Raw genomic sequence first — 21,612 nt, forward strand, 5'->3', positions numbered from 1 at the left:
TAGGATCAGTGATTTATAGATCTGAAGAATTGTTGGTATCTAAGTAGGATCTAGCTAGAGCATCAGTCTTTTTCAAGAGGAATGCTATTGGCATTTTGAGTGTATAGAACTGTATTTCAGGATATATATGAAACCTGGCCCTCATCCATGGTTATTATTTTCTATTCAGAATGATGACCAAAAGATACTCTCTCCTCCTCTGAACCCCTGTCACATTTCTAAATATCCTCAGAAAAGCCGAGAGTGGCAGGCAATACCCACTATTTGTCTACAAGATATGACTGTGGCCATTGCACTAACTAGCGAAAAGAGGGCAGAAGTGAAAATCATTGGAAGAAAGGATATCAAAGGCCAAGTATTAGGAAAATCTGACTTTGTAGATTTTGAAACAACTAAGAATTAAGAGAACCATGAGCCAGGAGCTATGACCCAGAGAATGGTGACTGCGACAAGGAGAGATAGTGGATAATAGAGTTTAATGACCTGAAATTCAGAGACAAGTGATTTTAAGAAGGACCAAGAGTTGTCTGGAAGTGTTAAAGATCACTAAGGACACCTAATCTACCTCCAGACCCAGTGTTGCAAAGAATAAGAAAAAGAACATAGTCATTACGTGGAATAGCTACATGTAAAAAAAAACACATTCCTGAGGCAAAGCCAAATTTCACTTAGACAAAGGTGAAGAGAAAGTTGTAGGAAAAAAACTGATGGTCTAGCTTTTCAATTTTATCTCCCCTAGCTCTTTATGTATCTTGGGCTTCCTCACACCTTTACCTTTGTTGATGTTCTTCCTTGAGTCTAGAATTCCTTCCCTCTTCTTTGCCATCCACCTTCTACCATCTATTACAACCCATCTCACGTGGCTTCTCTTTAAAAAACCTTGCTACCTCTCCAATAAGAAGCAAATATTTTTAATCTTTTTTTTTAAGGATTTTTTTTAAAAGATTTTGAGAGAGCTTGAGTGCATGGGCTCGTGAGCAGGGGGATGGGCAGAGGAGAAGCAGACTCTCCCTTGGGCAGGGAGCCAGATGTCGGGCTCGATTCCAGGACCCTGAGATCATGACCTGAGCTGAAGGCAGTCACTTAATCCAACTGAGCCACCCAAGCACCCCTTTTTTTAATCTTTAAAACCTCTTACAATTTCTTCTGTATCTTTCATATAATATTTATAACTTTCTGTTTAATATTGTGTTGTATTTATTTGAATACTTATTTAAAATATGTATTTATTTAAGCTAAAGAGCTCCGTAGAGATAGCATGAACATCTGATTTATCTTCATACCCCCTGAATCATCTAGCATGGTCTTATACACAGTCAGCATTCACTTATTTTATCTTATTTTATTTTATTTTATTTTATTTTATTTTATTATTTATTTATTTTATTTTTTTATTTTATTTTATTTTATTTTATTATTTTTTTATTTGAGAGAGAGAGCACTGGTGGGGTAGTTTGGAGAAGAGGGAGAGAGAAAGTCTTAAGCAATCTGAAATGACCTGAGCCAAAATCTAGAGACATATGCTTAACCAGCTGAGACACCCCAGCATTCCAATGTTCACTAATTTTATTCTTTCAAAAGTCTTTTAGGTTCATTCTATGAGTATTTAGAGAAGCAGAGTGATCTTTGACATCAGACATAGAGGGACTTTTTTTTAAGATTTTATTTATATATTCATGAGAGACACATAGAGGCAGAGTCATAAGGAGAAGCAGGCTCCTCACAGGAAGCAGGATGCAGGACTTCATCCCAGGACCCCAGGATCACAACCTGAGCCAAAGGCAGATGCTCAACCATTGAGCTACCCAGGTGTCCCCATATAGGGACTTTCAAACCTAGAAGATGTTATTTAGGCCCTTTCCACCTTATTTTTATCATTTCTAAATTGGGACCATAGTTTTATCTTATTGCATTGTTTTAAAGAGTAAATGGTGTGGGTGGGTGTGTAGAATCATATTTAGTTTTGTCTGGCAAATAGTGTATATCACTGGCTTCTTGGCAGATGTAAGCACTCAGCTTTAAAATATTTTTTCATCTCGTCAGTTGTCACTTTTTGCTGTTTTTGAGAGACTTACTGAACTTTAGTATGACTTCTTACCGTACTGTCAAAACTGCTATTTCTCATAAACCATGGACTAGGAAAACAGGTAAACCAGTTTATTATAATTTATTGTGAAAAAGTACATAATGTTAGAGACATTGAATTTGGTATTCACAGGCATCTTGGGTTGTTCTGTTTTTTAGCCATATTCTTCATAGATTCAATAGATGAAATGACATGCATGGAGGGACATCAATAGTCTTTTTTGTCACTGTTAGACATACACAGATTTATAAGACTGGAGGTAAGGGAAAAGGTCAGGACAGGAGGTAAAAATTTGAAATAACATGTATGTAGGTATTTAAAAACTTGGGGCAGATGAGTACTGGGTGTTATACTCTATGTTGGCAAATTGAATTTAAATAAAATATTTTTTAAAAAATAGCCTTACTCTTGGGGGAAAAAATAAAAATAAAAAATAAATTAAAAATTTGGGACAGTTTAGTAGGAGTACACAGAGTAGGGATTCATAACATTTTAAAGTTAATTTTTAAAAACACACAAAAAAACCAAAACATTTAATCTGAAGTTTTTTGTTTTTTTTTTTTCTTAACCAAAATAAGAAGATAAACTATGCAGTGGTCTGACCAGGTGGCATGCATGTTGTGTTTAAAAAAAAAAAAAAAAAAAAAAAGAAAGAAAGATAGATTGTGATTTTTGTGATTTTTGTTTTATTTTGATGGTTTACAAGTGTTTAAAAAAAATCCCAATTCACAAAGATAAAATTTTTACAAATGGAATTAGAGTTTCCATAAACATCTTTACAAGACAAGGGTAGATTTTTTTCAAGGAATACCAGCATTCTGAAGGATTTGTTTTGCTTTAAAATCATTGATTTCACTTTTATCTAAGTACAAATCTTTGAACTATGTGAGAAAAAATCATAGACCTGTATTTCAACTTTAATGCTATAAATATGGAAATGAGTTTTAAAGATTTTTTAGTTTCAGATGTTTATAAATTTATCTTTTTAAGTAAATTGACATAATTTTATAGATAAGAGACTGGAAAGCAACATAGGTAGGTGCCTGGGCCACGAGTGTGAGAATGCTTAACTTATTGGTGGTAGATGAAGAGTTATTAGGCACAAAGTTGCCTAGTACTTGCAGTCCTCATTTATGTTGAATAAAACAGTGCTAGACTGATGCTATTAGTTTGTTATTATAACAAGATGGTTTGATGAAATTCTATAGCTTTTTAGTCCTTTAAATGTCATTGCTTTTTATATCTTGCCTGTTTTTCTTACCCTCCCCCCCCTTTTTTTTCCAAATTTAAATTTATCTTACTGTAGTAATGGTTACTTCCTTCTCTGGAATCTTAAAACTTTGTAACTGCCAAGAAATTTCTTAGAAACTATGTCTTTCACTCTATTAGCTGTTAAGGTATATAGTCCTTTTGATGCTTAAGATTATCTTATTGCTATTTTAGTTCTTTGAGAAAGTAGGGCTGCCTTACTCTGGTGTCTGAATTCTTCATTGATGACAGTATCTCCTTGCCATAATTTTAAGAACCTGATTACAGTGGATATTAATTTGCCTTGTCTTTCATCTAAGTAGATAACCTCTTTCTTTTCTAAGATTTGTTGGGGCAAATATTACTGATGTCAGTAACATTTTAAATACTTGGCTGATAATTTTATTTATCTCAACTTCCAGTTTCTTTGTTCTTTCCTTAGGTTAAATTCTTACTTTATATTAATTTTTTTCAGGTTCTCCATAGTTTTACCTAAGTTACTTAGGTAGATCTACTGGTGTAGGTTTAGCTGATGTTTAAAAAAAAAAAAATGTGTAAGAGCAAAGACCTACCTTCTCTTTTTCTACACATTCCATAATACAGTGAATTTCAACCTTGGCGCTCCACATTAGAACTGTCTTTGAAACTTTTTAAACACTTTTGCAGATCCTATTTCTTTGGATTCTATTTCAATAGAGCTGAGTGGCGCTAAGGTTACCTGAATTTGTAAAATACCTACGTATCCAGATTTGCAGCTAGAATTGGAAATGGTTTGCCTGAGCATTTTTTTCTCTTGACCTTTCCTGAAACCCCATTAGACTCAGCAATAAATACGTCAACAAAATATCAACAAATCAAAAAATCAACAACAAAAATGAATCCTGTCTCTGAGTTCTCTAACCAAACCTGTATTGCCTGTGACAGTTTCTCTTCAGTGCACACAATTACTAGTCTGAAACATAGTGTAGCAAGATCTTAGGACTGTTAACTCTTCGCCTAGGGGTATATGCTTGGCTCCCATCTGTCCTAGGAGTTCCAGGCAGAGAACCATTCCACAATTGCAAAATCATGGTGTCACAGGCAAGTAGTAATTGTGTCTTGTCTGTTAGAGATTCACATGCAATAAAATCTGTCTGATTTAAGATCTTCTTCCATCTTTACTCCAAACCTTTGAAATAGTTACTGGGAAATGTGTCCTAAAAGTAGGGTGCAATGAACCCTAATATCTTTCTTATTTAAATAGAAATATTTTTCTGTCCCTGAAAAAATTTGCTGATTATTTGAGTCTCCATATCAGAAAATTAGACAAATTTTCTGACATATTGATAGTATCACAGCCTTTTAAAAAAGTTAAAAAAAAAAAAAACACAAATGCATTTAAAAAAAAATACGTAAGAATTTATCATTTAAGAGAGATGGGCTGCTGCATCTTAAGTACTGGAGAATCCTGGTATTTTATTATACTTGCATTACAACCACAATCAAAAGAATTTTAAACAAAATCACAAAATTTTCTTTACCCGTGTCCCACCATAGCACATTTTGTTAGTTAAAACACTGGAAATAATTCTACAAATCATGCCAATTTTTTTCACTTTTAGACTTGAGCCATACTTTTTGAATGAATTCCAGAGCTCTGCAATCAATGAAATGGAAGCAAGTCTTATAGTAAAATCTAGTGAAGAGAAATGATACAGATTTCTTTATTACCTCTACTTCTCTTGACATGTCTTAGCATTTCAAGGATCCATTCAAATAATTTTTTCATGTCATGTGTACATTTTCTGTCCTTACAGTACTTTATTAAATAATTTTCTAGTGTAGCATTGATCATCAATTATACCAAATTGTGTTAGGAGAACTTTAAGGAGGATGTAGGACCTGTTGCCTGCTTTTGCATTTTTTTTTGCCTGTTGTTGCTAGAAACATGTAGTTTACATTGAATACTATTTAGTATATTTGCCAACAAATGATTTTTTTAAAAATCTTAGATGATATTGGTGCCCACATGAATGTAGGAAGAACTTACAAAAATTTAAATAGAACCAAAGAAGCTGAAGAATCTTACATGATGGCTAAGTCACTGATGCCCCAGGTAAGTTGTTCTAATTTATTCCTATTGTGTTACATCTACTCTGTGTACATATTGAATAGAGTTACCTAGATAGGAAATCCTTATCTTTTCTCCAATTGGCTGATAGTAAAGTATCCAATAAACCATTTCTGACTACAAGGGTTTTTTTTAAGCTTTTATTTAAACTCATTAACAGTGTAATATTAATTTTAGATGTACAATGTAGTGATTGAATACTTCCATACAAGTGCACTCCTTAATCCTCATCACCTACTTCACCACCCCCACTCCCCCACCACACACACACATCCCCAGCCTCCCCTCTGGTAGCTATCAGTTCTCTGTAATAAAAATCTGTTTCTTAGTTTCTCTATTTTTTGCTAGTTTGTTTTGTTTCTTAAATTCCACATATAAATGAGATCATATGGTATTTGTTTTTCTCTGACTTATTTCACTTAGTATAATACTACAAGTTTTATAAAGGATTACATTTACTTTTCTAATTCATTTAATTAAAAAAATTTCTGGGGCAGCCCCTGTGGCCCAGTGGTTTAGTGCCGCCTTTGGCCCAGGGTGTGATCCTGGAGACCCGGGATTGAGTCTCACGTCAGGCTCCCTGCACGGAGCTTGCTTTTCTCTCTCTCTCTGTCATGAATAAATAAATAAAATCTTTTTAAAAAAATTTTTTAAAATGTCTGTAGAGTATGTTTAAAAAATTTTGTAAAGTTATGAATTTTAGATATTCTTGATTAGAAGTTACCAGTGAATTAAGTGACTTTAAAGAGAAATTTATATGCATATTAAACACTAAATTCAACATAACTATCAAAATAAATGAATAAAGCAAAGTAATAAAATGAATGAATACATGTCTGTTGTTGTATGTTCAGTTGTTACAATGAAACATGCAAAAGATTCATTCATTGGCTGTTACAGTAGAGAGTAGAAGTTGTAAAGTTAGATTCTGGCCTTGACCAGCTGTGCTTCATCAGAAAAGATAGTTTACCCTGCACTACAGTTTTCTCAATGGTAGTGTATATTAATATTATATTACTAGTAATGATAGTATTAAAATGATTGGATATAGTTTGATAAGTTTTAAAAACAAAGTTGGACCACATGATATCTTAAGCATTATTTCAATCCTAAGATTCTTGGGATCCCTGGGTGGCACAGCTGTTTATCGCCTGCCTTTGGCCCAGGGTGCGATCCTGGAGACCCAGGATCGAACCCACGTCGGGCTCCCTGCATGGAGCCTGCTTCTCCCTCTGCCTATGTCTCTGCCTCTCTCTCTCTCTCTCTCTCTCTCTCTCTCACTCACTCACTGTGTGCCTATCATAAATAAATAAAATAAAAAAATTCAATCCTAAGATTCTAAAGTTGTGTTCAATATGGATTTTTATCAATTTACTATTTTCACTGAAAATCTGGGTCTATGTGTATTTTATAACCTTTGCTTAACCTGAATAATCAGTTGATAAGAGAATTTTATTTCCTAACTCAACCAGACAAGTGAGGCTTTAGTATAAGTCTGAATAAAGTTAACCACCCTCTTGTCACAACCAGGAGTTATTTCGCTGACAACATGAAAGTTGACAGTCTAATGTAACAAATACACTAGATTGAGGGGAAGGAGACCTGAATTCTTTGTATTAATGGTCAGATGCAAATATACTAACAAACCTTAGCGTCAAAAATTTAGATTTAGGGGATCCCTGGGTGGCGCAGCGGTTTGGCACCTGCCTCTGGCCCAGGGCGTGATCCTGGAGACCCGGGATCGAATCCCACGTCAGGCTCCCAGTGCATGGAGCCTGCTTCTCCCTCTGCCTGTGTCTCTGCCTCTCTCTCTCTCTGTGTGTGACTATCATAAATAAATAAATAAATAAAATTTAAAAAAAAAGAATAAATGGTCATCTATTATTTAAAAAAAATTAGATTTATAGGACTTTTAAAAAGATGCATATAAATAAAAAGCTAACAATATTCTGTTGAACTAGCTTGAATGAGAAGTATATCCTTTGATGCCACAAAATATTATTTTATTTACATTTTGTAAGTATTGCAAGTGCTTTCACATTTTTATGACTTACTTCAATTTGGCAATAACTTATACCATAACCTTTTTCTGTCATGTATATTTTAAGTAAGCCACTAGGAATACTTATTTTTAATTTTTATTTGGTACTGAAATATCAAATTATGTTCTCCTGAACAGATTATTCCTGGTAAAAAATATGCGGCCAGAATTGCCCCTAACCACCTGAATGTTTATATTAATCTGGCCAATCTGATCCGAGCAAATGAGTCCCGGCTGGAAGAAGCAGATCAGCTATACCGACAAGCAATAAGCATGAGACCTGACTTCAAGCAGGCTTATATTAGCAGGTATTGTAGTTCTCTTTAAGCTATCATTATAGAAAATTGAAGCTGCATCTGCATGTACATTTTGGCTATGTGAACTAACTTGGCTTTTTTTTTTCTTTTAGTAATCTTAATTGGCAACCTCAAATATAGAAACATAGTCAAGTTTAGACTTATGATCAAATTTAATTGATTTGATTAGAAATTGACAGCGGAGTCTGTAAGGTGTAGTATAGCAAACTGAGGTTTTAGGTTTTATATGAAAGAAAGGGTAAGAGCATCTTAGTTTCATTTGCTTCTTATGGTCATGTTCATTTTTAATTAAAACACCTGAAACTTATATTTCATAATAATTATTTCTGATATCCAACTCTCAAGAGTTTGTTGACAATTGACTGGTTACTGATGCTTTTTAACACAAACTTTTTAGTTGTCAGTAAAAAAAAAGTTTTGGCATCACATGTTAGAGAGAAGATGATATATTTTCCCATGGAAGGATTATCATTTATATTATACTTAAGGAAAATTGTATGTTGAACTTCATTTTATAGCCTGGCCCAGAAACCTAATTGTAATTTATAACATGCTCCTATGGGGAAAATGCATTCAGAATTCAGTAGTGTTTGAGATAAAATCTGTTCATAACTTGGACGCTATCTTTGTTCAGCCTTATCCAGTAGTTGAAATTAGCTAAGTTTAGTGGGGTTGCATATATAAATAAAACCTGTTAAGTGTTAATCTATGAAGAATTATCCAATAACCTCCATTTAAAAAAGCATTTTGGACAAGCACTCATTCCAGAAGTTACTTTAATTGAGAATATTGGTAGTTCATTTTCTTTTTTATGCTAATACTTAAGGAAATAATAGTATCATAATAAAAGTAACTCATATCACTACTCAAATTGATTTGCACATATGGACTTGTTTAAGCTAACAGAAAATAGAACCATATTAGAAAGATTTAAAAATGGTTTTCAAAACGTGATCCTCAGTTCCGGATATATATCTCATAGGTATCTGCTGGTCACGTGAGGGCCCTCCAACCCTACCCCATAAGCTTTTTAAATTATTTTTTTATTGTTTTGGGGAGTTTTTTGTTTTGTTTTAATGATGGCCATTTTATAAGAATACACTGTAGAAGACTAAATTTATATAAGAAAAGACAAGATTTTCAGATGTTCTCTTTATAAATGAGACTTCTAATATGAATTCGAATACTGGATGTTTCCTGTCACCACTGTATTTGTATTTGTATTCCTTCAAATGCTATTATTTGATCACCTGAAAAATTGATCTCCATTCTTGTTACTGATGTAGTCTAGCTTAGTCTACCTTCTTTCAAGATGCACTTAAAGAATATGTTTCTCTGCTCTCCTTTCTTGGATACCTCTTCATATATTACCCTTTAAAATCAGATATGCTTTTTCCTCTTTTGATAATATTTGAAAACAAATTTGCTAAACTAATGAGTTGAGGTTTGTGAACACATTTAGATAGTTATTTTTGGTAGAAAACTTTAAAAGCCTAGGTTAAAAGGAAAACTATGAATATGTGGAAAAGCTTAAAACGTGTGAAAAATAGTATCTACCAGTTGACATGGTAATGTTGTGAGTAAAGCTTGTGTTTGATTTTTCTACAGAGGAGAATTGCTTTTAAAAATGAATAAACCTCTTAAAGCGAAAGAAGCATATCTTAAAGCACTAGAGCTGGACAGAAATAATGCAGATCTTTGGTACAACTTGGCAATTGTTCATATTGAACTTAAAGAACCAAATGAAGCCCTAAAAAATTTTAATCGTGCTTTAGAACTAAATCCAAAGCATAAGCTAGCATTATTCAATTCTGCTATATTAATGCAAGAATCAGGTATGTTTTCTCAAAATGTGTATTTAAACATATTGTTTAAAATAATAAAACCTGAGCTTATATTACCTGTAGTAAACATTTTCTGAATGAATAGGTTATGTCAAAACTGTACATAAATAATTTGTAAGAATATTTAAAATACTTGATGTACAGTTTTCAAGTTAGATGCTCTAACACAATTGTTAGTTCTTTGGGTATATGTTAAGACTTATTTTTCTATTTAGCAGTGCATTTTTAGTCTGTTTTGTCATTTTATGTACAGAAATAGATAATCTCCAAATAACCAGAACTTGCACAATTTTTTATATAATTATTTCTAGGGAGACAAGAGTTATTATATGTTTTAGGGAGAAAAATGTATTTTCTCTTGATTCATAAGACCAGGTGCTTTTGGTATCATTTTATATTTAGTTTTATTTTCTGAGATATTACTATAATTCCTATAATTTAACAAAACTAAACCATTCATGACAATAAATTAGGATCAGAAAGTAATATATATAATTTTAATTTTTAGATTGGAAAAAATCTCCATTTTGTAGTTAAATTTTAGATACTTTTTAAAAACTTTTACAAAAATATGAATCATAAGGTTGTGGTATTTAAGGTAAGGAGGGTATTTGATTTTACTTTTAAACTCAGTCTTCTATTTAGTTTATTAAAGTGAGGACCAAATAGATCTAATAACTACTCCAAATTTCATGTGGCTAGTTTAGTAACTAGTTCAAATAAGAATTTATGCCGACTGGTTTATTTTACAATTTTCTTTTTTCTTCTTACTGTCAAATAAAATAAAAGAGGGAGGGAGATCTTTATGGCTGGCATTTAATAAAGCATAAATTTAGAGAAAAAGCTAATATTTTTGCAAAGTTAGCTAACCTTAGTAATCATGAAAAGCCCATTCATTATTCAATACAAGATTGTACCCAAAGGTTTATAGTTGTCGGATTTGATTTTTTTTTTATTTGCAGTAGAAATTATCTCAAATATTTGTTTCTTGAATCCTAACATATATAAACTTATAAGGTTTATATTTAATGGTATATTTTTAACCTTTGAAAGTCTTAAAAATTTTGAATAGAGAAAAAAATCTGATTTCATAAGACCGAAACATTTTGTTTATCCAATAATAGTTACTGTTTCCTGAGCTTTTTTACATAGGTCTCATGTAATTTTTAGAAAATTCAGTAGGCTAACTCAGAGAAGTTAAATGATTTGTTTAATGCATAAAGTCATAGTGTTAGCAGAGTCAAGATTGAATATCAATATGTTATTGCCAACATGTTATTGTTGGCAAATCCAGTGCCTCTTCCTCTTAATTGTGTATTCTTCCTCTGTTACTCCCAGTTAAGAGTCTAAACTATAAAGTTATTTTTGCCCCTTCAGATTTCTGAGGCATTCTTGCTGCTTTAAAGGAAAGGAAATGAGCCATCATTTCAATGTCTCAAGCACTGTCTTTCCTGTGAGAACTTTGAGTTTTTCCACTTTCTACTTTTTGATTTCCATACAGAAGCTAGTTGTTTTGATGCTGTTTTTTTGTAATCTAACTAGCTAAATACTGAAAGTGGCTTTTGTTCCTCAGACTTAATCATTTAACAATATGTATTTTTTTCTTTTTAAAAAAAAATATTCTTAGGTGAGGTTAAACTCAGACCTGAAGCCAGAAAACGACTTCTAAGCTATATAAATGAAGAGCCACAAGATGCTAATGGTTATTTCAACCTGGGAATGCTTGCCATGGATGACAAAAAGGACAGTGAAGCAGAGGTGTGGTTGAAGAAAGCCATAAAATTACAAGCTGATTTCAGAAGTGCTTTGTTTAATCTGGCTCTCCTTTATTCTCAGACTGCAAAGGAATTAATGGCTTTGCCAATTTTGGAAGAGTTACTCAGACACTATCCTGATCATATCAAGGGTCTCATTTTAAAGGGAGACATTCTGATGAATCAAAAGAAAGATATACTTGGAGCAAAAAAATGTTTTGAAAAGATTTTGGAGATGGATCCAACCAATGTTCAAGGAAAACACAATCTTTGTGTTGTTTATTTTGAAGAGAAGGACTTACTAAAAGCTGAAAGATGCCTGGTTGAAACATTGGCACTAGCGCCACATGAAGAATATATTCAACGCCATTTGAACATAGTCAGGGATAAAATTTCCTCCTCTAGTTTTGCAGAACAGCCAGTATCCCCAGCTGATAAGACTTCAGGTGTAGAAGGAGAAAAAATTCCAACTGAAAAAGTAAAAGAAGTAAGAAGTGAACCCAGACCTACACAGATTATAAAACCAAGTGATAATAAAAGTCAGTCTAAATCCAACAAACAATTAGGAAAAAATACAGACAAACAGACCCCCCACAAAACAACAAAAGAAATCAAAGAAATTGAGAAGAAAAGAGTTGCTGCTTTAAAAAGACTAGAAGAGATAGAACGTATTTTAAATGGTGAATAGCATTATTTATCATGTCACAGTGTCCTCAAAGAACTTCAGTCTATCTTATGTGATTGCTTATACTGGGAGCTTTGAAAAATAGCAAGTGTACGTGTAAGTCTATCATGAACCACCTCTACATAGGATCAAAATGTGATTTTCATTAAAGACCTGTCTTATCCCAGGGTAGGTATTGTATAAGATACGACCATTTTCTGAGTTTAATGACTATGGCAGAAATATTAAATTACAGTTTGCAAATTTATATCTTTTATATAGAAGGAAGATTCTTCCTGCAGAGTAATCTTGCCTACTTTAAATTAAAAATAATTGGAAGCCTGAATGATAATCCCTTGGGGGCAAATTCAACATATGCTGGTTTATTCTATGAATTTGCATTCATTAGTTAACTTCATTACTTTCTGTTACCTGTTAGAATCTGATTATGGATTGAAAACACTTTATTGAGCACTTCTTTTTTTCTTCCATCATGTCTAACTGAGGGATTTGCACCACAAAAGAATACTGGCTTCCTTTATGTTGCGTTCTTTTGTTGATTTTTAGAAGGAATGCCAGATGAAATTTTTTAAAATAAGTCCTATGACATGTTAGTTTAAGAATGTATTTTCATAGTTGTGTGCTTTGTCCTTAACTTTACTCTGAATGCAATTTTTAATCAAGTATATAGACACATCCACGCACATTTCTAATGGTGCTCGTATATACTGTATTTTTATTTTTTTACATACTGAGATTTTTCACAGCATGAACCACATAATTATGACTATTTGAGTGTTTTCTTCCCAAACTATTCATGTTTATTAGGATCTTAGTCATAATGAAAAAGTCCCTAAACTATAACGTTAAATTTTTTGAGTTAAAACATAGTTTCTCTTTCATCTTATTGTTATCCCTCTACTTGTTGAATTTTAATTCCAAAAACACACCTTAATCATTCTTAGATACCTTAAGCAACTAAATTGAGTTCTATTTAACTGAAGGCAAAACAGTGTGACAAAGTTTATTTTTAAACACTAAGTTCTTGATCTTCCTATGGTGTATATTTTTATTAAATATTTATTTTGACTACTGAGCTTTCACAAAAATTTTAAAGCTGTTCGAATTCCATCAGCTATGGAAAACAAATTGCTGTTGCATTTTCCTATATATGCTTATATTACAGTTTAACCAAAATTTCATTTTGCTGTCCAGCTATAAAAGGTAGACTCACATATGATTAGTAGTCAGTTGGTTTTAACAGTTTAAATCTGAAAACTGTTAGGTTGAAGAGCAGACATAGATCAGATGTATCAATTTATATCTGATTTTTTTTTCTTAAGTTAAAATACATCTCAAATGAGTTTTTTTTTTAAATGATTTTATAATACCTAATAAGTTGGTGTTATTTTAAAATGTTAAAATTCGAAGGGATCATCCTGGAATAGGATCTAATTTCTAATTATGTAGAATTTCAAAAACTATATTTCTGTTCCTTGCAGAAATATAATTTCTAATTATATTTCAAAAATCATAATAATTGTAAGTTTTTATAAAGAAATATTTTATAAATAGGTCATAAGAAATTTGGTCTGCATTAAAGACCCAGTCTTACTAGATTCCCTGAGGTTGTGTCATAGATTATTTTTTTTAGGCAATTTAAATCAAGCACTGACACCAGTCATAGTTCACATTTTTTATTTGGGAGATTGTGTTCACCATTAAAGCACTGCCCAGTATTAGTTTTTAGATTATGGCTTTGCGACTCCATATATAAGATGGAGAAAACCTCATATACTATGACTTGAAAAAAACAAAATCTATGTTAATCTTCTGTTCCCTCCACATATCTTGAAAAAAAGTTTGAGTCTGATCGCTTCTGTTATACTATCAAGTGAGGATAATTCAGAAAAGTAGAATCTTTTGTGACAGCAGATCATAATAAGAGCTCTGAGTAATATTTTAATAAAATTATGTAACTATTCAAAAGATAAAAAAATATATTGTTATCCAATGATTTTTATAGAAAAAAAGAATTCCTCCTTACTTGCACTTAGAACAATGCCTATCCTGTAGAAAGTGCTCATATTTAAATTTTAAATAATTTATTTAAATGAAATCCACCCTGAGTGATTAGTAGTTTTTCCATTAATGTTTCTCAACCCTCACTTCATATTAGAACCATCTGGAGGACTCCTTTTTTTTTTTTTTTTTTTGGAGGACTCCTAATATGGATCCCAGACCACAATTTAATCTGAATGGAGCCATGCTTCTATTTTTCTTAAAGTTCTCAGAGTGATTCTAATTTGTAGTAAGGGTTAATGATCACTACGCTAGGGGTACCTGGGTGGCTCAGTGGTTGAGCATCTGCCTTTGGCTCAGGTATTGATCCTGGGGCCCTGAGATCCAGTCCTGCATCGGGCTCCATGCAGGGAGCCTGCTTCTCCTGCCTGTGTCTCTCCCCCTCTGCCTCTCTCTGTGTCTTTCATGAATAAATAAATAAAATCTTAAAAAAAAAAGGGGGGGGTGGGGAATGCCTGGGTGGCTCAGCGGTTTAGCGCCTGCCTTAGACCCAGGGCGTGATCCTGGAGTCCCGGGATCAAGTCCCACATCCGGCTCCCTGCATGGAGCCTGCTTCTTCTTTTGCCTGTGTCTCTGCCTCTCTGTCTGTGTCTCTCATGAATAAATAAATAAAATCTTAAAAAAAAAAAAAATCACTGCTCTAAATTAGCTCAAGAAAATCCTCTTATTTCTCCTGTATTAACTTTTTAAATCAGTAACATAACCTGGTTAAATTTTTATATTTTAATGAATATGCTCTTCTGATAACTAGTATTTATTTCATCTAAAGTACCATCGAGCTTGTTTATGCAAAGACGATTATCTTTAAACTCAGAAATTTCATTCAAGCTATTCAAATAAAAAAAAAAAAAAACTTCTTTTTTTTTTCCTCCCTCTTTGGAACTGCCTTTTTGGGGAAATGGATAGTAGGGACATGTATGTTTGGAAAAGGAAGCTTGTCATAGGAAGCTTTACCATTGTGTGCTGGTAAAGGGATGTAGTTTTAGTTCTCACTGTTTTACAAAAGAATCTATTCCCCTGGAGTTCTAGGAAAGCTTTGACAATCTCCAAAGAGCAGTTATGTTACTTTTTACTGCTTCTCAGAAGAAAGAAGTTTCTCTATTGCTCCTATATATATTTCCATATTAACATTCAGAATTGGGAATTTATCTTGTAACTATCCCAGTAAGTAATTTCATGGAAGTGACTTGGAGGATAAAACAAATGTTTGCAATTTTGTGTTTACTTTTATGTAAATAGTATGCGAATTACACAATTCTAATAAAACCTCATCATGCCTTTTCATTACATCTAATTTGAGCTCTCAACTTCATGTTACAGAATACTTTTTTGAAGATGCTTTAATGGAAACTTATGAAAATATATAGATTTGTATGTCAGTTTCTACTTCAGAAATCCATTATATATGTCATATTTATTTTTTTAAAAACCTAATTGTTTTCATGACTAAATGGTATTTAAAATGAAACTCCCAAAATATCTGGTACCTTTGTCCAAAATTTTGTCTGTTGGAAGCTGTCAGCCATCCATGTTAAGGGTTTATAAGAAAATAGTTTAAAATTATATGCATTTTCTATTACTGTTGTGTCTGTGTACCATATTTCTAAATATTCAGTATAAAATTGATACTTTTTAAAATCTTCACCTGAATTGCCTTTTAGTATTCAAATGAAAAGTAAAATAGCACATCAAGAGATTTCTGCCCCCACAAAGACAGAAGAGCTGGTGGGTAGTTTTATTAGCAATGATCTGAGAAAGGCATGTATTAAATTAATTCCAACAGTGATACATTTTCAATCCTTAGTGACAGAAACTAAGAAAATGAGACAAATTCAAACATGGAATTTTATACACATAAGTAGAAATCAGTGTAGTGAAATAATTAAGAGTCTAAGGTATGCATGTACCTGGATTCAAATCCCGATTCCACACTTATTAGTGTAACTTAGGGGAATTATTTAATCTATAATTCCTATATATATATATCTCCATATCCTATTGTATAAACTGGCAGGTATCTTTGTAAAATAAATAGTGCATGCTTAACCATATACATTGCAAATAGCCTTTACCAAACGTGTTTGACAAGGACCATAATTAACATCATTTAGTAAATTGTGATAAAAGCCATAGTTTGATGTAATTGGATTAATTTTTTTCATGTGGCACCAAGAATGAAATGGTTTATGATTATAACCAAGAGGTAGTTCTGATCTATCTATCCATCCAGTGTTGTTTTTATTTTATTTGATTGTGGTTTGATAATATTTCATTGTCCAGGACATTGGAAAAACTTTTTAAAAATTTTTAGTTTTGCTGAAAATTGGCCTTATTAATGGACAGCTTTCTTAACAAGTGATTATTAACTTTTATCAGATGTTAACATCTGTTTCAGAACATGGTAGTATGTTCACATGTCAAGTTTTAACTCCATGACTTCCCAAGTTGATTTTTTTAGCAAATGGAAAATATACATATTATATTTATATTAAATATAGTAATATATTTAAATTGTTTAGAATAGTTCTTGGTATATAGCAAATGATGAATGTTAATTATTAATGTAATCATAGGGCTTTGATATGTAGTGAAAGATGTTAATCATTAAAGTAATCATAAGGCTTAGGCTTGCATTTGATGCATATGATTTGCTTTATATATGTGTTAGCAGAGGTAATGTTAATGATGGTCATATAGCAAACAAATCATTTAGATACTTAATGCTTGTTCCTTAGCCATCTAAGCCAACTGGTATATAGATAGCCTAAAACAATCTATTAAATATTAAATTTATAAATCAGATTTATTAAGTTATTAAAATGCAGAAATGAGAACTAAGACACCTTAAAACTGTAGTATCTTGTTTAGCTGTTCACTGCCATCAGGGATGTAGCATAAGATAAAATATTAATGCCCAGAAATCTCTGAAGACTTGCTCTCAAGTAAATTCATGTTCTCTGGAACCCACTTTCTTCATGAGTAACATTTCTGTGACTATGCCAATGGATAGCATATTTCCCATTAAGGTAGTATTTTTATTCTGGAAGAACCTGATAGCTATTTAATTTTTATCTTAAGCAAACCACTCCACTCCTCACCAAACCATTCTAGTTTGCCCTTTCTTAAAGATTTTCATGGTTAAAACTCAGTCATCTTTACTTCTTCCTTCCCCTATGGCTTTAGTTTCTGATATTAGGACGGTTGTCTGATTAATCCATACTAAACTGAATGATAAATGGTGGATCTTGTTAGTCAACAGTTAATTCAAGTGCACCTCTTTCTTTGTAAATTGTAGGTGGGATAGTGGGAATTATTTGAACGATGTGGAGGTTGTCCACCATTCTGCCTACTAAGCAAAGAATTGAAAGAGACCACAAAAAAGCTTTGTAGCTGCAAGAAGTCCACTTATTACCAGAGTCCTGTTTTTGATGGGCACTGGCAAGCTAGATAATTGCATTTGGGGAGTGGAATCAGTAATCAGACTGACAGCAGAATTAGATTTATGCCCAGTAGTGATATCTGTAAAATTAATTCCTGGGCAATGAATATACAGATCTTGCTGGATTAGCAGTGAGATTGCATACCAATAAACCTACTCTAACTTGAAAATACCATAAGTTGAAAAGGTATTTAATACATCTAACCTACTGATCAAAGCTTAGCCTAGCCTACGTTAAATGTTCTCAGAACGATTATATTAGCCTACAATTGGGCAAAATCATCAGACACAAAGCCTATTTTACAATAAAGTGTTGAATATCTCATGTGATTATTGAATACTGAAAGTAAACAGAATGGTTGTATGGGTATAGAACAGTTGTCAGTGTATTGGTTGTTTATCCTCATGATCGCCTGGCTAGCTGATCCTGCCCAGCCTTACTAGAGAGTTTCAACCTTCATATCACTAATCTAGGACAAGATCAAAATTCAAAATTTGAAGTACAGTTTCTACGGAATGCCTGTCTCTTTCACACCATCATAAAGGCAAAAATTGTAAGTCAAAACATGGTAAATTGGGGATCATTTGTAGTGTGTACATGTTTAATATAGTATCTCTATAAGACACCATTTCCTCTGGTGGATGGATCTGCATTGTCATTCCTTGATTTATGCCTATACTTTAAATACTAGTGTTCTCTCTTCTACTCTTTTTGTCCCCTGTCTCCTTTAAGCATTGGTTTCAGGTATACAGGTTTCCAAATGTCCAGCCTAGATTTTCCCTAAGCTCCAGAACCATGAATCTAGTGAACATTATATCCAGAGGTATTCATTCCTCCCATCCTTTCTTCCAAATCCCATGTCTACTGGATAAGTTTACTCTAAGAAAGACCAACTAAAAGAAAAAATATATCCAGTTCAAATCAAAGGGGGAGGTAGGGAGAAACCAAAGGGACGTGAAAGCTTGCTAATGGTTTATTTACTCAAAGCAGTGGCAAAATTTAAGACATCAGTTGGGTAAATAGACATGATTACGGGGCTTAGGTTAAAAACAAATGCTACAAATATGCAAATAAGTTATAACTTTTAATCCATCAGAAAACCCATGTTAGCAATAGAATGTAGTAATGGACAGGGCGAATGAAAGTGTAGAACAAAAAAAGGTGTTAGCTGATAATATATAGCAATAACTAAAGTGAATGTAAAATAAGTTAAACCTACCAAAAAACAAGCTCATACTTTTTGTTTTAGTTCTATTAAGTTTTATATATTTACTTACAGTGAATTATAAATATAAGGTCCAAAAACATGTCCATGAAACACTTGTATATAAAAAAGTCAAAAGACAAAAAGCCTACCAGTAAGTATGAACCAAAGCAATCTGAGTAGCAATTTTAATACATGACAAAACAATTCAAGCCAAAAGAAAAGGGAAAATGACATATACTAGTAAAAGGAACAATAAAACAGGAACAGATGTCCATCATAAATACACATGTTAACGATATAACCTAAAAATAACAGTACAGGGAAATAGATAAACCAGAAATTATAACTGGAGATTTTAACAAAATCCTCTGAGAAACTAATGGATCAAGCAGAGAAAAAATAAGTGGATAAAGACCTAAATAACCTTGAACTATTAAGTTTATATAGGATTTCACTTCATGCAATATGCATTCTTTCCTAGCATATAAGGAATATTTACAAAAGTAGACTATATATATCAAACCATAAAGGAAACTTCAGTAAATTCCAAGACGATGCTCCTTGATCATAATGCAAATGTTCTTAGCAGCTTTGTTGGTAACACAAAACTGGAAACAACACAAATGCTTATCAGAAAATAAATGTAGAAACAAATTGTAGTATGTTCAAACAGTGAAATACTCTTCAATTAAAATTTTACTTCTGAGCAAAAAGCCACACAGAAAAGCGTATACTATGATTTCGTTTATATGAACTCCCAGGACAGACTAATCTGGATATCTAGAACCAAAGGGTGGAGGGCAATAGAACTTTTTAGCGTGGTGGAAACATTAATGGCCCAGTAATTCCACTGTGAGGTGTATTGACAAAAGAAATACATGTAACAGGTGCAGTCAAAGATATAAAAACATTCTTAGGGTTGATTATATAAGTCCCAACCTTGAAATAATCAAAATACGAAAAGTAGACAAGGTATTTGTTATACAATGAAATGCTATGAATATGTATAAACCACTACTACATGAAGCAACGGATGGGTCTCACAAAAATAATATTGGATAAAGCCAAACAAAAAATGCTACTGTTAAAATTCTATTAATATGAAGCTCAAAAACTGGCAAGATGAATTTGTGCTATTACAAGTCCAGGATAGTGTTTGCCTTAAGGAAGGAAATAGGATGTTTATTGGAAAGGAATGTGATGGTGGGCATCAACGTTCTGTTTTTGTTTCTTGATCTGGGTGTTTGCACAGATAGGCTCAATTTTTGGCAATGTTTTTTTCCAGATGTACATAATAAACTTCAAAAAGTAGTGTACTATTAAAAGATGTACTTAAGGAAATGGGAAAATACAATAAAAATTTATATGTAGTCCAGGGACACAGGTGAAACATTTACAAAAGAGTTCTGTAATCACAATTTAGTAATATCAAGTACAGAGAATGACTGGAAGAATGTACAATCAGATACTTTTAAAACAGCTTTATTGAGATATAATGGACATAATGAATTCATATTTAAAGTGTATAATTGGTTTAATTTTTATGGGCATACAAATATAATTTTTATCTGGTCCCATAATTTTTTATCTTGTAGACATTACATATTTTTCGAATACAAATAAAATTTTTTTAAGATTTCATCTGAGAGAAATAGAGGCAATGAGCAGGGAAAGAGGGAGAAACAGACTCCCCACTGAGCGCAGAGCCTGACGCGGGGTTCAATCCCCGGATCCTGAGATCATGACCTGAGCCGAAGGCAGACCCTTAGCCGATTGAACCATCCAGGCGCCCCAATAAAAATGATTTAATTCTGTTATTTCTAATGCACATTTCCTGACTGTCTATACTCAGTTTACTCTGCTTCTGCAAATGGCCATTTTGGGAGTTAGTCTTTCCTCATAATTATTAACTCATGTGTTTTTTGGAGGTGTGGAGGCCAGAGCTAACCAAATTGAAGCCAGTGAAATGACCCATGATTTTGCTAATACCTTATCAACTTAAAATGAGAGAGAATGTAAGCTTAATATTGTAGTAACCACTTTTTCACCATAAGGAGAGATCCTATATAATAGAGCCAGGATACAGTAGCAGATTATAGAAGCAAAAAATTAGGTCATGGTGGATATTGTTGGAGACCTGATCAAACCACATCTAGAAAGGCAATAAGGTAAAGTGAAAGTGACGTGAGCCACACCTGAGTGGTGGTGCCAACTTTTGAACAGGAACTATACTTTGTATGTAGCCTGGCCAAGCCCACGAAGGGCAGGATGGATCTCTCAATCCCAGACTTGATTATGTACCATTGATTTGTGTAAGCAAAATAACTGATTCAATTGTCCACTCTGTCTTGTGATGAACACAGTAACAGGACAAAGGAATATGTTCTGAAAAATTCACATAAGAGCCTTTAGTAAGGTCAAACAATGAGAAAGTCTTAAGTTAGATCTGTCCATCTGAAAACAAATCAGAGAATATTGTTTTGTATAAGAGCCTTTACCTGCCATCTGAATCATATGAGATAGCTCCAAGTATAGTAATAGGATTGGAAAAGCCAAATTTTCTGCCCCAGGCTACCATTAACTCCAGCAAAATCAGAAGTGGGAGACTTAGCAAGAATGTTAGTTAAGGAAAAAATTCTAGTATCCCAGGCCTCTTCCACAAACTTCCATGTAAACAGTCATTGTCCAAGAAGGGAATGAATTAGCTCCTGTTGAGAATATGCAGTCCAGGGAGCATAGATACAAGAACAAAACAAAAAACAGAAAAGAAAAAAAAAAAAAAAAAAAAACCAGCTCAGGACTAAAGTGATTGACAGTAC

At 32.8% G+C, this 21,612-nt stretch overlaps 1 protein-coding gene across 10 annotated transcripts in view; it reads left to right on the forward strand.

Annotated features, from left to right (window-relative positions):
* TMTC3 (transmembrane O-mannosyltransferase targeting cadherins 3) overlaps positions 1-21,612 on the forward strand; it is a 102,454-nt gene that overhangs the window by 49,246 nt on the left and 31,596 nt on the right. For 7 of the 10 annotated variants that reach the window (XM_072772991.1, XM_072772996.1, XM_072772995.1 and 4 more), the window contains 4 exons: positions 5,326-5,429; positions 7,624-7,793; positions 9,411-9,637; positions 11,274-15,790. In XM_072772991.1, coding sequence (XP_072629092.1) covers positions 5,326-5,429; positions 7,624-7,793; positions 9,411-9,637; positions 11,274-12,088 — 1,316 coding nt within the window. In that variant the 3' untranslated portion in view covers positions 12,089-15,790. Of the gene's footprint in view, positions 1-5,325; positions 5,430-7,623; positions 7,794-9,410; positions 9,638-11,273; positions 15,791-18,059; positions 18,140-21,612 lie in introns of those variants that run through there. The other 3 variants (XR_012005765.1, XR_012005763.1, XR_012005764.1) reach the window with 2 other exon arrangements.

Source organism: Canis lupus, chromosome 13 (genome assembly GCF_048164855.1).
Source record: "Canis lupus baileyi chromosome 13, mCanLup2.hap1, whole genome shotgun sequence".
Classification (NCBI taxonomy): Eukaryota; Metazoa; Chordata; class Mammalia; order Carnivora; family Canidae; genus Canis; species Canis lupus.